This window comes from Vicia villosa, unplaced genomic scaffold (genome assembly GCF_029867415.1).
Source record: "Vicia villosa cultivar HV-30 ecotype Madison, WI unplaced genomic scaffold, Vvil1.0 ctg.000817F_1_1, whole genome shotgun sequence".
Lineage (NCBI taxonomy): Eukaryota > Viridiplantae > Streptophyta > Magnoliopsida > Fabales > Fabaceae > Vicia > Vicia villosa.
The window spans coordinates 162,230-178,592 of NW_026705360.1; the positions used below are offsets into that span (position 1 = coordinate 162,230).

The 16,363-nt window shown below is 35.7% G+C and overlaps 1 protein-coding gene across 1 annotated transcript; it reads right to left on the bottom strand.

Moving 5' to 3' along the window:
• Nucleotides 1–10,004: 10,004 nt before the first annotated feature.
• Nucleotides 10,005–11,300, bottom strand: LOC131631387 (uncharacterized). The gene is made up of 2 exons (XM_058902182.1): nt 10,908–11,300; nt 10,005–10,775 (listed from the first exon to the last, which is right to left on the bottom strand). The coding sequence occupies exons 1-2, from the start codon at nt 11,298–11,300 to the stop codon at nt 10,005–10,007; spliced, it is 1,164 nt and encodes a 387-aa protein (XP_058758165.1).
• Nucleotides 11,301–16,363: the final 5,063 nt, after the last annotated feature.

Below are 16,363 nucleotides of genomic sequence, written 5' to 3' on the forward strand. Positions count from 1 at the left end.
TTTCTCAGCAAATTCCTCAATGAGAGTTTTCTCTCCAACAAAGTGATTCGAAAAATCTTATTCCCCAGCAGGGCTGTTCCAGAGTGCTATCCCCAGAAAGTGTGGTCTCCACACCAGGACTTGGTCAAATAGTGCATCGGAGGATTATGCATCCTCCTCATTCCCATTTTAAAGGGCATCAAAATCAGAACTTTCAAATTACCTTTCATCCCCGAGCGGTAGTCAAAGATCCTTCAACAGAGCACCCTGGTTCTCAAAGAAGGTCCCCAGCCGAGTGTACTCGAGCAAGACGACAAAAAATCATCAACGATCACAATGCCTTCATTTCCAAATGGCTAGCGGGGATTTATTTTCCCAACCAGAAGCTTGATACGCTCAAGACTGCATAAGTCATACATCATACATCATACATCATACATCATACATCATACATCATACATCATACATCATACGCATATTCGTACACGGCATATAATGTTTCAGGACAAACGCATACATAACATGCATATTTCTCCTTTAGTTCAAAAATCTCATATATTACATACATCATAACATTGCATATCACTAACTTGATTTTTTTCAGGCGGACGGATATCTTCAGCAAAGATATTCTCAATCACATGCAGTGTTCCCCTGAATTCTATTCAGACAAGCGGTCCTCTCAGATATAATCAAGCCGAAGATTCATTCTGAAGAGATCTCTCTTTCCAAATCACCTATCAAATCAAAAACATACCAACACAGATCTAAGTCGATACCTTGGACGGTTCCTTAATGATCTACCATCAAAGATCTAAAGCTGATACCTCAGACGGTTCCAGAATGATCTACCATCAAAGATCTAAAGCTGATACCTCAGACGGTTCCAGAACGATCTACCATCAAAGATCTAAAGCTGATACCTCAGACGGTTCCACAACGATCAACTTTCAAAATCTAAAGCGGAAAAACTTTGGACAGTTCCGTAACGATCAACCTCCAAGACTTAAAGCGGTAACCTCAGACAGTTCCGAAATAGTCAACGCATAGGCTTTCAAATCCTTCTTCAAGATATAATCAATGGATTCAAAACCATCAACACATTTGCCATATGGCATCTGAAAGCCCATCTCAGGTAATGTTTTGATCTGCCAACAACATTTCTCAGACAACATTCAAAAGCAATTTCCAACATCTCTTCCGGTGGAGGTAAGTGCAAATTTTCAGGGCATCTAAAATATTCAATCATCTTCTACCTTCAGATTTCAAACAATCTCTTCAGGTTTAAGAAGATTGAATAGGGGCAACTGTTATACCCCAAAATTTGCCCGCATCTTTTTTCAAGAAGACTTCTGTCTAAAAATTGGGAGTTTCATATAATCTTGGATTTTTATTCCATAAATATCCTGATTTATGAATACTTGGTTTTTAGAATTTTTCTTATACGGTACTTTGGCTCGCTGTTGAATTCATTCTTACACAAACGCCAAGTACTGTTTATTACTTCACACACACTATTTATTTGAAATTTATTTACAGATAAATAGTACTGACGCAATTGGTACAGAACTAAATCTTTTTGCAGGCGCGGAGTCCGGGGATTCAGACTGTACTGGCAACAAGTAAATTATTATTAATTTTTGTTTCCCACTAATTTTTGTACTATATTCTATTATTTTCAAAAATCTTTCCCTTTCTTTTCAAATCTCTTTCTTTCAAAATCAAATCCTAACTTTATTCTATACATCTCTTTTTTCAAACCCTACCATACACTTTCTTTCAAATCCTACTTCCGCTCAAATTTTCCTTTTTTGTACGGAATCACTTCATTCCCCAACGTCTCTATCCTTCTTTTCATTCTATAAATACATCTCATTTTTTCCATATAATCTCACATAAAATTCTAACTCATCTCTCAAATTTCTACTTCTTATTCATTCTCTCTTCTTCCCCGGCAAAAATGGCGAAGCGGATGGAAACGTGTTTTCTTCTGGTCATCACCGTCGTGGTGGTAATCATGTCCTTCTTCTCTCTGCATAGTCCCGAAAAATGTGGACCTGGGTTGTTTACACTCCCAAGCATCTATATGTTATTATTTGTAGCATGGGTTATTAATCGTCATTCTTAAAGTTTGTCGTATCTTTTACTTTTTTTAATAACGTACCGTTTACTCGTCGTACTGTTCATTAAATTATGTAATATTTGTGCTGTCAGTATTAAATGTCGTACTATCTGTCGTACTGTTGTTTAATTATTAAGATAATATTTTGTGTGTTTTCTGCCAGTTAAATATTTATTTTTCTGTGCATTAAATGTTTTTCAGGGTTATTATCGGTAATTTCGTTCGCATACAGTATATATTATTTATTTATTATGTCTGTGTTTTTCTAACAACTCATGTAAATAAATTTTCACCATTAACATAACAAAAAAACAAAAAGAAAAAAATTAACTTTGATTGTTGAATTTTCACTTTAACTGCTATATTAATACCTGAACAGTCAGTTGACAGTCAAACCCGCTGACAGTGCAATTCTCCTTGTTTTGTACCATCAATCAAATCAAACTTTTGCATTTCAAAATTCCAAGATTTTTGTTCTAGAAGTCTTCTGAATATCACATGATTAGCAGAGACTCAGCACTGCACAAAAATCAGGTACGCTTAATTGTCTCCTACACGAACAGTCCCTAACTAGGGTTTCTTGTTTTTTTCAGGAGAACAATTTTTTGAGACCTAAAATGGATTTCATGGACCTCCATATATCTCAAAGTACCACCATACAAATTTTCAAACTTCAATTCACTCAGACGCACAGTCAGCAGCTCAAATAGTCAACAGACGACCCGTTTGACCAAAAAGTCAACAGACAGTCAAAAATGAAATTTTTTGTCAACATCCATATTTTGTCAAAATATTCATCATTTGATTATTGGTTTATCATAATTCATCAAGGAAAGATCAAAAATCAACAAAACCCTAAGTTTCAAAATTAGGGTTTTCTCCTAAAAAGTCAACTGAACTTTGACTGGTCATAACTCTCTCATCCTTCATCCAAAAAATTCAAACCAAAGCTCATTTTGAAGGAAATTCAATTATCTTTCAAATGCAATTGGTCCCATGGTCATTAGATTCACCATTTGAAAAATATGAACCAAGACATTACAGGTCATTTTCAAAGTCAACAAAAAGTGGTTTTTTGTCAAAGGTCATAACATCAAGATAACTTCTCCAAATGGAAAAAAGTTTCCAAAGTGGCTTGTAGAGGACATCTTGAGGTTTCCAAAAAGTACAAGAACTCCTTCATATGATAAAAATTGAGGGATTTATGCCTTGTTGAAGTTGGCCATTTTTTGGGAAAATGCATGAAATCAACATTGATCAAAAATGTTTTTCTTCCAAAAGAGACCCAATTTCCATGATCCAAACATGTTTCTAACAATTCTAAGGGCCTCCCATGATCAACCTAAGGCCCATAACATTTTATTTCTTTTTTTGGTTTAATTTTATTACATTTAAGATTAAATTGAAAAAAGAAATGGAAGGATGATATTATGTAGCTTGGATATTAAGCTAAGGCCATCAAGAAGTATTCAACTCTGCCATAAGAAGCTAGTGCAGCAGAAGAGAGTGGAAAAATCAAGCCATGGTTGCTTGAATTTAAAGCTACATATATTATAATATTCAAAAATTCAACAAAATCATCAATGCTTCCTAGCTTAGTTTTTAAGCACTTTATTTGCCTATAAATGAGGTATAACACTTCATCAATGGAGAAGACACGAAATTAGAACCAGACTCTTGCTTGTAACACTCTTGAATCAAATTGAAATTTTCAAAGAAACTTGAAATTCGAATTTTCAGTTTAAGTTGTTTTTAATCCAAACTAAACACTCAAACATCATCTCTGAGCATCAGTGAACCTTTTCCAATCAGTTTCAAGCTTTGAAACTCCAAGAATCGAGCACTATAGCTCACGGTTTGCTCGAACTAAAACTTGCAAAAATCTCATCATACATGCATGTTCAACAGGATGTAGACATATATTTTAATTTAGTTTGATGCTCTGATCATTTCTGGAAGTTTAATTGAGGTTTGGGGGCTTGTACACGAAACCACCATTCTAGGGTTCTTCATCTCAAAATTAGGGCTTTTCAAATTAGGCAAAATTACAGGTTCAAACATGTCCCATTGAATTCGTATGGATCAGACGAATTAAACCATGGCATCGCGCCAAATTTATATCATGTTTTGCTCGTATTCGCTATTTTTTGCAGGTGTAATAGGTTGGAGTTTTTACACCACCTGCAAATGAAAGGTGTAATAGAGTGGTTCTGATGAAGAAGATGATGTGTGGCTCCTTTCCATTGGCTGGAGGGCGCGCGCGTGTTTTTTAAAATGACCTTTGATTCAGTGCTTTGCAGGTTCTGTACATGCCATGTTCCTCAAATTCTGAAATATCAGATCATGCCAGCTACACATCTAACGCATCAAAGCGCGCCACTATATCATAAACCTCATTTAATTACCACACAGGATTACTATTAATATATTTTTCTATTTTTATTTAATTTTCTTTCAATAATTAATTAAAAATAGTTTAAAAAATCCAAAAAATATAACAAAAATATTTTTAGGTTTATAATTTAATCTATTATTTTTTGACATAAAAATATTTTATTTTTCTTAATAATTAAAATATTTTGCTTAATTAATTAGTATATATTTATATATTTGCTTTTTAATTATTTCAACCAATCAAAAAATCAGAAAAAATTTGTTCTTTTTATTAAATTTAGTTTATATATTATAGACTAATTTTGTACATATTTAGAATATTTTTCTCCTTAAGTTTTAATTATTTATGTAATTATTTGCATAATTATATATTAATTAACTTAATAATTTCAAAAACAACTTCAAAAATTCCAAAAAAATTAGTTTTGTTTTAAAATTAATTAACAGGCATTTTGAACATATTTTAAACTTAATTTTTAGGTTTAAATTTTATTTCTTCCTTTTTCCTCATTTTAATTAAATTAATCATGCATTAATTCTAATTAAAATCAATCATCAAAAAATCCAAAAATATTTCTTTTATTTTCTTGCAGTTTAAATTCCTAGATCAAGTGTATAGATTGTCAAATTCATGTAAATAGTGTAGTTTACATTTCCTGCACAATCGATGTAATAGCGTAGATTTACTTTTCGCATTTTACATTCCCGCATTTTAATTTCTGTATATATAAAACTGCGTGTATGTCCAAGATAAAAATTGAAGCGTTAGGTCACTAACTTCAAAGATAAAATATCTGAATCAAAACACAATCACACTTGCACCTCTTAGGGTAATCCCTCTTTTACTCTTTTCAAAATCAAAATCAAATTCTACTGTTTCAAATGCAAAATCGAACTGTCGTTTACATCCGGTGAAAGGAGAATTTTCTAAAGGAAATAGGAAAAGACCTTATAACTTAGGGTAGACCTCCTAATTGCTTGCTCAAATCAAACAAACAAATGTCTCATATACTATTGTTTTTTTCAAAATAAAACTTTCAAAAAAAGACAATACTTGGTATATATCCAAACAAGGATCATTACAAAGTTAACGTTCTTTTTTTCAAAACATCTTTCGAAAGATAAAACACTTTGTATACATCCGCACAAGGATCATTACAAAGTCAATTTACAAAGGTATTTGAAACCACATACAATCATTTCAAGGCAAGAGAAAAATAATTCAAAATAAGTGAGCTAAGCAATCTAAGAGCCCATGGATAACCATGGATATAAATGGTGCTAACACCTTCCCTTTGTATAACCTACCCCCTTACCCAGAATTTCTTAAAGATCTTTTTTCTGTTTCTTTTATAAACCTTTCCTTAATTGGATAAAATAAAAGTCGGTGGCGACTCTCTGATTTTCAAAAACACAAAAGCAAAAAGAGAAGAGTCAGTTCGTGTATCTCTCCATGAGAGGTACGGTAAAAAATCGAGGGCGACAGATGCCATCCAGGTGTTTGGAGAAGATGTGTGATTTGAGATGGGCTTGAAGATTCCATCCGTCTTGATATGCATGAGAGTCAGAACACGTCGTACGTTGGACTGTTTCTGAGGAATAGACTTAGGTTGAGTCGTACGTTAGACTGGGTCTAGTTTGCATTAGCAGATGTCTGGAAAACCGTGTGTTAGGCTGAAGGATATGCCGTACGTTAGACTAAATCCAATTTGCATCAGCAGATTTCTGGAAAATCGTGCGTTAGGCTGAAGGATATGTCGTACGTTAGACTAAATCCAATTTGCATCCGTAGATGTCTGGAAGACCGTGCGTTAGGTTGAAGGATATGTCGTACGTTAGAATAAATCCAATTTGCATCCGTAGATGTCTGGAAGACTGTGTGTTAGGTTGAAGGATGAGTCGTGTGTTAGACTAATCTCAATTGCATCCTCAGATGTCTGGAAAACCGTGCGTTAGGTTGAAGAATAAATCGTGCGTTAGACTATTCTCAATTGCATCCTCAGATGTCTGGAAAACCGTGCGTCAGGTTGAATAAGTCGTGCGTTTGACTAATTTCAATTGCATCCTCAGATGTTTGGAAAACCGTGTGTTAGGTTGAGTAAGTCGTGTGTTAGACTAATTTCAATTGCATCCTCAGATGTCTGGAAAACCGTGCGTTAGGTTGAGTAAGTCGTGCGTTAGACTAATCCGATTTGCATCCGTAGATGTCTGGAGGGACCGTGCGTTAGGCTTTGCTTTGAATAAGATTCGATCCTTTGTAATGTACCTGTCAGATAATATTCACTTGGTAACAATGTCAGTTTTATGCAATGTGTATGATGTATTTAATGAATGAGATGGAGTTCTCAAAAATAAATGGGACGCTTTGTATGTTATGTATGAATTATAACCGCATGCAATGTATGAATATGCATGTGGTGTATATGATGTATGGCTATGATTTATGTTACTCGAAGCATCTTGATTGAGAAGATAAATCTCTATGTCATTGTGAGTTTGATGTTTTGATCTTGTCTTGGAGATGCTCAGCTAGGGATTTATGATTTCTGCTTGGGGATGAATAGTAATTTGATGGATTCTGACTGGGGGTGAAAGATATTAGTAATCCATGTTGGAGAAGGGCAATGTGTCGGAGAACCGGTGGTGTTGATGATGTAAACTCTGTTAGGGAGTCATGTCTTTGTCGGGACGAGAGCATTTGAAGATATCTTCTTAATGATTACTCTGTGGGGATATGATCTTGTGGACCCAACTCTGTGGGGAGACATGGGTATCTCGAACGTTGCCCCCAGTATTATAGTAACTGCCATTCCTGGATTTGATTGATTAGGACACACCACTAAGTATTGATCAAGATGTCTGACTGGACTCGCATAAATTTGCCCCTGTTAGTAAGAACTTTAGAAGGATTCGCCTCGCGAGGACTTTATGAGGTGTGCACTATAGGCGACATGCCCCTAGTACTTAGTATAATGCCCCTGATTGTTGATGCTTTTGAGAGATTTTTGAAGTTTGACCTGATTGCCCCCAGATTGATTGGATAAACCATGTCGTCCCCCTTGAATACATAAGAGACATTGCTTCTGAAGTGATTTTGTCTGTCGGGATAACTTTTAGTCATTAGTTGTACCCTATGCAAATTCTTTCTGTTGCTAACATTTGAAATTATGTAGCAGAATATGTTTAATAATGAATTCATGAGATGCAATGCATACGTCTGTCTTGAGTTTTTGAAAAACATTAAAACAGGAGATGTAAAGGCGTGATATTTGTAAAAACATGATATTCGTAACAATGTGATGTTTGTAAAAACGTGATATCAACTTAGCATTTTTGGTAACCTTAAGGAGTCGGGATATCTTTTTGGTGATAGTATGCTTTCAAACTAACCATGCTTCAATTAGGACTTTCAAGGGTTGTAACGTGGCTTGGTTCACTGTTTAAGAAACAAAGGATAAAAGCTCAAAATTTGATTGTACCCACCCCTCTTCGTGATGATCTTCAGTCCTAAGCTCAGTTAGTTCAACTTATGCATTCAGGTTCCAAGAGACTTTTGGATTTGCACCTTTGATAATGATGATGGTTCACAAGCAAAGGGAACTTTTGAGATGGCAGTCACCTCTTCCTTTTGGTAGTCACAACATTGTGTTGTTCAGGAACTTATTGACTCCTCTTCTTTCATCTTTTTGATATCCCTAACTTTTGCCTGAACTGTCTATTTTGAGCTTACAGTCAGCGGGATGCCTTGATTTTTGCCTAAGTCATCTTTTTGATTTTTGACTTAGCAGGCTTTTCTTTGTATATATGTTTTTTCATCATTTGTTTTTTGAAAGATGTTGGCTGCCTTGTTTAATGATTGATGAACCATCGTTGGCTTTTGATTGACATCTCCAACACTTCTTTGATGTGTGCGGATGAACGCTTGTGATTGAAGCCTTTATTGAAAGGTGTACTGAATGATTCTCTTAAAATATAATGCACAGCCAAATTAACTGAGAAATACCCTGCCCCAGGTTATAATCAAAGGTTTTAATTAGTACAAGAAAGAAACTTCTACTTCTTAGGCTCAAAGGGGTTGACGAGGGATTAACATCCTTATATCTCCACTGTTTAGGAATTGAAACAAATGCCTGTACATCGTCAGCATAGTCCGCTCAAAAGCATACTGTATGAGGTTGCGGTATCGTTTTCGTCATCCTCCCTTAAAAGGCTTACAGCTTAGCAGGAGTTGAATATCACAAAACCCATGCAAAGTAAAGACATAATTTAAAATGAGTGATAGCGAAATAATTAATTCAAGACAAACATATGCAATGCACTAATGATTATTATTAAGACAAATAATGTCTATCATAAGTCAAATGTTTAAACAAACAGAAAAAGAAATTGCAAATGAAAGTAAATTTAATGATTAAAAGTTCATCTATTTAGACATTAATCAGTCTTGTCGTGATTATGCCTGGGAGTAGTGATCACTACAGGAGTCTTGGGATGAGGGAATTCAATTTCACCAGCATCGATCATATCTTGGATCTTGTTCTTTAATGGCCAACAATCATTCGTGTCATGTCCAGGGCTATTGGAGTGATATGCGCACCTTGCATTGGGCTTATAGCTAGGAGCAGAAGTGTTGGGCTTCACAGGAGGATCCCTCACAGTAATCAATTTTGCTTTCAACAGATGTTGTAATGCCTGAGTCAGTGACATGTTGATCTTTGTGAACTGACGCTTAGGTGCCTCTGCCTTGCGTCTTTGTTGCGGAACGGGTGTAGAGATCAGAATTGTCCCCTCAGATTGATCGTGTTTATTACGACCTTTCCGATTGTACACAGCATTAGTCACATGAGGTTCCTTAGGTGAGTTGAAGTCAATGATCTTGTCATCAATGAGGTCTTGAATCTTGTGCTTTAATTGCCAGCAATTCTCTGTATCATGACCAGGACTATTCGAATGATAAGCACATCTCGCATGGTACTTGTACCCAGGAGTAGGATTAGCAGGAAATGAATATGGAGGCAATAGAGTTATCAAGTTCTGATTGAGCAGTTGTAGGAGAATTTGAGACAACGGTATATGTAATGGAGTAAATGACCGCTTAGGCTTGGATCGTTGATTATCTTGACCACCTTGATGCTTATGTTGATTCTTCTCCTTCTCGACCAGAAGTGCCTTCAGTTCTTCTTGCCCCTTGGCCAAGTGAAAGATTATTTTTCGGAACTGGTTATTCTGAGCCTATAGATTTTTGACAGATTGTTCGAGATCCATGATGCTGAAATAAACAGCGGAAAGATGAGGCATTTGATTTTATGAAACCTGTGATGTAATGTTCATGAATGCTATGATTATGCGTATGCAATGTTTCCAAGGATTTAGAGGACTTTTAACGCATTTTGAAGGATAAGAGAAAAAAAATAATAATAATAACTCTCTTATAAAATATAATGTTATAAAGTTGATAGTTATATCTGAAAATAATATAAAAATAAAAACAATTTGAAAATAATAGAAATCAGTCTTCGAGTCGGCGCTTTCTCTTTAAACTTCTAATCTCTTCTTTGTGAGCTTTGATCATCTCGTTCCTTTCTTGGACGAGCCTATCAATCTCTCGCTCCCATGATTGTATCTGATCTGGAGAGACAAAATCCTCAATCTTCCATTTGCGGGAGAAATAGTCAAGCATACCATCTCGCTCTTTAGCATCAGCCACCAATACCGCTTTCTCAGCTTCAACCCTATGTAAGCGACTTTCAAGATCCGCCTTTTCCCTTCTTAAAGAAGCAACAGTAGCAGCCAGGTCTTCATTTGGGGCGGGAACATAAGGCTCCAAAACCATGGGAATAACCGGAGGAGTGACCCTTGGCACAACAGGGATATCAGATGGATATGGCATACCATGCTCAACAACTCGATCATAAATCCACCTAAAATAAATATCTGAAGGGATGTAGTTCCTTAGTCCCAATTGTTTTCTGCATACTTTCTTCACTTTAGCCCAAGCTCTAATAAATAGCTTCTTCTTTCCGGTCGTATCTGAATCATAATCAAAATTTTCCGAACTAAGATATATGGAACGCGGCTTGTCTTTCAAAGCGAAACCAAACTGATGCCGAGCTAATATGGGATTATAAGTTATCCCTCCTCGGGTACAAAGAAGAGGTACATTTGGGAAATCTCCACAGCTATCGAACAAATGAGTTCCTTCAAAATCTTTTTGGTTCCAAACGATGTCGTCGTATGAAAGCCTTATGATTCTTTGAACCCAAGTCAAACCTTCTTCATTCTTTATCGTAGAACGGGATAAGTGCGAAATAAACCACTTATGCAATATTGGTGCGCATCCAAGAACACAACCTTTGCCTTTAGATGATCGGTGATGGATGGAATGTAACAAGTCACCCAATAAAGTCGGAACCGGATTGTTACCAATGAAGATCTTGAGAGCAATCACATCCACAATTTTGTCATAACGAGGGAACAATACTTGCCCATAGATTAGGCAAGCGAGGACTTTTTCAAGAGCATCCATACTTGCGGCATTAATTAAAATGTCAGCTTGACTATACAAGAAGTCAATCAGTACACCAGTATAGTCTCCTTTACTCACCCAAACCTTTTTGATTTCTGATCGAGGCAAATGCAATGCAGCAACTACATCTTCCAACTTAGGTACCTCTTCTTCGCCAGTGTAGGGCATCTGATCAAGCACAGGTAATCCTAGGATGGAGGAAAATTCCTCTAATGTGGGAACCAACTGAAAGTCCCTATAAGTAAAGCAATGAAGGAGAGGATCATTAAATCGGATCATTGTGTTGAGGAGCGCTTCATCCACTTTGGTCCGTACCAGGCTGATTAGTCTGTTGAGAGATTCAGAAAGCACGAAAGTTCCAGAAACATTATCACAAAGAATCTTCAGAGAAGTGGGTATCCCTCTGAAACTGAGGCAGAAAGGTTTATGAACTTTGATTTCCATGACCTACAAAACAAATTATGGTTAACAATCCTTTAACTCCTTGGAATGAGTTAGTCATGATATGTATGAATGATGCATGGATGCATAAATCACAAACACAGATAAGTTCACGCAAATCACACAATTTCCTTAAGCTTGGCTTGCATGGAGTTTGACCGGGGTATACCCTTCCCACATGTACTTCTATGGATAAAGAGATTTCAGCAACGGGTTCTACCAAGTGACTCGGAATTGTCAGCCCCCTCTAAAGCACCCTCGAACATGGTACATGCATACCACGCAATGATACTTTAGGAAGAAACCTATCTGAGCTGTAGTATCGGGTAGCGACCATAACTTGGCATGCACCAAGAATAGCCCCCCCACTACGTTCCTAAAAGTTTAAGATGGGTTAAAGGTGACTAAAGGTCCCTGAGCTCCGACGCACCCAAAGATACATGCGTAAACCTCTCTCATGCAAAAGAGGTACACAATAACCAGTGGAGGCCTAACTCAAGCGCGAACTTCATTTTGACCAACCCCAAGAATGCACAAGGGGGGTCTCCATGACTATGCCGCTCCTAATCTTAAGTGTTCTTGAATCCGGGAATAGGATTCGTCCTTCACTTTTCCCAAAACAGCCCTGAAAAATAAAGCAAGCAAAGCAAACAATAGAAAACATTTTTAAAGTGAATCCTAAACTTTTAAGGTAACCCCTCTTTTATAAGAAAATTCTCCCCAGCAGAGTTGCCAGTTCTGTAATACGGTGAACTGACTTTTATATGAAATGTTGCGGATAGCAAGAGTCGCCACCGACTTTTATTTTATCCAAATATCGGAAAGGCTAAAAGAACAGGAAAAACCTTTTAAATAAAGGGTTCGGGGGTAATTATGCAAAGGGAAGGTGTAAGGCACCCTTTGCATCCATGGTTTTCCATGGGCTCTTAATTGCTTTGCTCGTTTTTTGAAAAGAAATGTAGAAGAAGAAAGCGGACTTTAGCTCGTAAATGAGCGTAGCCATTTTGAAGATTTATGAGAAATAATATGAAATATTTTTAGAGCAAGTCAAAGCAATTAGGGGCAATTACCTTATAGTTTGAAAAAGGAGTTCTTTTAGCCTTTCAGGGTGAAAGGGTCTATCCTTGCCATAAGAGGGCAGGAAGCCTTTCACTTGGAGGTTGAAGGGTCGTCGCATTATCGTTCGCCATAAGACTGACCCATGCCATAGAGAGGCAGGTAGTCTAAGGGAAGGATCAGAGTAGCCTTTTCGTAGGCAGCCAGAGGATACCTCAGCCTTACTAGGCAACTTCCGAGGGTCGAGATCATGTTTAGTGTATCGAAGGCAGCATTATTAGGGACCCATGATCTTAATCGAGACAACATGGCTGAGGCATCCTCGTTATTCGAGGGACATGGCTATCCTGCAAAAACACAAGGCAACAAGGCAACAGGCAACAGGCAACAAGGCAACAAAGAGGTTACCCCAAAAGCGTGCGTGGGTGCAATAATCACGTGATATGATTCAGATATTTATCTTATAGTTAAGTGATTCTAATTGAATTAACAAGTTGCACTCCCTAGGGTTACTAACCACATCAATTAATATTGATAATCAAAGCAATAAAGGGAAAGGGGAAAATGAAACCAGCGGGGGGAAAGGGAAATTGAAACCAGCGGGATAAATAGATTAATAAGTTTAACACATGTAATAATTTAAATCAGGGTTTAGGGTTACCGATACTCGAGGTTTTGGCAATTGGCAAACCCTGAAAAGGTAGGAAAAATGGTAAACAAAATGGGGTGAGTGCATTATCAGTTCAGGGTCAATTAGGGTTAACCCTAATTTAATAAATAAAAATAACATTAAATATTTAAAGCAGAAAATAGCACTTAGCTTTAATTTGATCTGATTTGGTTGGCGGTCGTAGGAAACCTCGGGGTTGACCCTGAAAATATATGGCAAAAGCAAAGGCAGAAGAAGGTGTGAGTGTACGCACAGTTCAAAAAGGTTTAAAGGGTAAACCCTAAAATAAAAGGAAACAAAATAGACTTAAAATTTAAATTGAATACTTAGCTTCGGATTTTGAAGACGCGTAGTCGGAGTGCACTTGAAGGATAACCCTGAAAAAGGCATAGAAAAATAAATATCTCAGTGTATGGAATGATCCTCGTAAACCCTGATTAAGGTACGAATTGAACGAAATAACGTAGATGATTTAATTAATTATTGGTTTCGCGACCTAATCAATTAAATAAAAACGAGAAAATAAAATCGGACACCAAAGTATTTCTATGAATTTTTTAGGATTAAAATAATGCATGTATTGAAAATATTTAAGTAAATAAATATGATATTAAGAAAATAAGATCATTAATAAATATTAATTATAAATAAATAAATAAATAATTTTAAAAAGAGAAGAAAATAAATATAAGAAAATAAATTAAATAAAAAAAATGAAAGAAAAGATAAATATTAAATATAATATAAATAAATAAATAAATATAACAAAGAATAATTTAAATAATAAACACATGTTAAAGAAAATAAGAATAAAGATTATTATAAAAAAAGTTTGTAGAAAACTAATCTTATTTAAAAAAACAAATTAAACAAAGACATATATATATATATATATATATATATATATATATATATATATATATATATATATATATATATATATATATATATATATATATATATATATATATATATATATATATATATATATATATATATATATATATATATATATATATAAACCGGTTGTGTAATTATAAATAAATAAAAAATAAAAAAACTTAAATTTTAATCAGGTGTGGCAAGGCTGCGATGGATCATGGTACGCCCTCGCCTCTTGAAGTGTTGGATTTTTCTGGCCAATGATCTGATGGTTGACAGCATGAGGGAGCATGATATGCGTGTGCATGGCAAGCAGCGTATCCATCTGTTTTAAAAAAAAAACAAACCGCGCGCGATTGGTCCAGTGAGGTTGCGCCACGACATCATCTTCATCCTCAAAACAACCTGCAAATTCAGCTACGGACTTGCTACGGATGACGATCGTGGCTAAATCACCTGCAGTTCACGAAAAGCCATATATGCAATATAAATTTGGCGCGACCCTCCTATTGTGATCGTCCAAGGTTCAGGATCACTATGGTACCTGCAATCAAGCCCAATTTTGTCTAACCAACAAAACCCCAATTCGAGTTTCTTAACCCTAACAATGGCGCGTCTTCGTACAAGCGATTAATCAACAATCAAACAGTCCAGAAACAACACATATACTCATACAAACACAAATATGTGATTAAAACACGTTCATGATGCGATAATGGATGCAATCAAATTGAAAACTAGAGAGACTAATTGTGACTCACAGTGGGCGATTTGTAATGCGTCTTAGCTTGAGGATGATCAGAGAAGCTTCAGGAATGCTTGAGGATCGTATAGCAATGCTCAAATCTCCTTAAAACCCCACCAATTCTTGAAACCGAGTTTGAATTTTTTAAGAAAAAATCAAGCTCTATCCTTGGTGTTCTTGGCTTCAAAATGTAAACCCTTGCTTCTGAGTTTCTTGGGGCATTTATAGGATTGTATTAGGTTAGAAAACAAGGAGAAAAATCCCTTGAATCAATGATTGGCAATTTGAGAAAACTTGATTGAAATATATTTTCAATTCTTTCTAAATTAGTTCAATTCCAATATTTTTCAACCAAATTTTATGGATCACGAAAATTGACTCATTAATGTGATATATTTGATTGGAATTGAGGCAAAATAAGATCTCTAACTATTTTTATGATTTTATATGTTTAATTTATGATTTAAAATAATAAAAACCATAAAATAAATAATAAAACCCTAAAAATAAAAAACTTCTTGTCTTAGAGCGTGCATGGGCTTAGAACAATGATAGGATAAGAAGCTTATAGGCCCATTTGGAAATTTTTGGAGTTTTTGGCTCTTTTCACTTCATGCATACCCTTAAAAATCAGTGAACTTGTGCACCTTGCTATTTCCTCATACTTCAATATTTTTCCAAGTTATTGGACTTTTTAGAAACCTTAGAGAGTCCTCTAACCAGTGTCTTTGGTCTCATATCAAAATAATTTTCCATGCTCCTCGTATGTTCTTTTGAAAAAAAATGTCTTTTGGTTGACTTTCGAAAAGGACTTGTAATATTTTGGTCCATATCTCTCAAATGAAGCATTTTTATACTTGGCATGTGAGAGACAAAGTTTTAGAGAATCAAATTTCCTTCAAGATGAGCTTTAGATGGAAAATTTTGGATGTTCCATGTGAAAGTTATGGCTGGTCAAAGTTCAGTTGACTTTCTCCTATACAAACCCTAATTTAGAAACTTTTTGATTTGTTGGTTTTTGATCTTTCCTTGATGAACCATGATCAATTCTTGATCAAATGGTGAATGGTACTTCAATATGAGGATCTTGGCAAAAATCAGGAGTTTTGACTTTATTTTGACCACAGTTGACTTTTAGGTTAACCTAGTCGACTGTTGATTTTCTGAACGACTGAGTGACCAATCCTTTGAGTTGAGACTTGATACTTGTCATAGAGATAATGTGAGATATATTGAGCCATATAGGATGCCTTGGAGCCATTGATTTATTGATTTTCCTCAGAATGAACAAAACCCTAGTTTATGAGCCTTGTATAGGAGAGTGTGTCTAGGAGCTTTATGTCTTTTGATTTGAACTTGAATAGGAGAAATAGTGTGGGCAAATTTTGGGGTATGACACGAGCATTCCCCCTAGCCATTGATCCCTGCAGATCTTAGGGAGCATTTCTGATGTGTATAAGCTTTCTATTGGCTTAGGAGAAGATTCAAATTGATGAATCATCACTTATCATGAATTCTCAAAAGTAATGATTACATATTCACATGTTC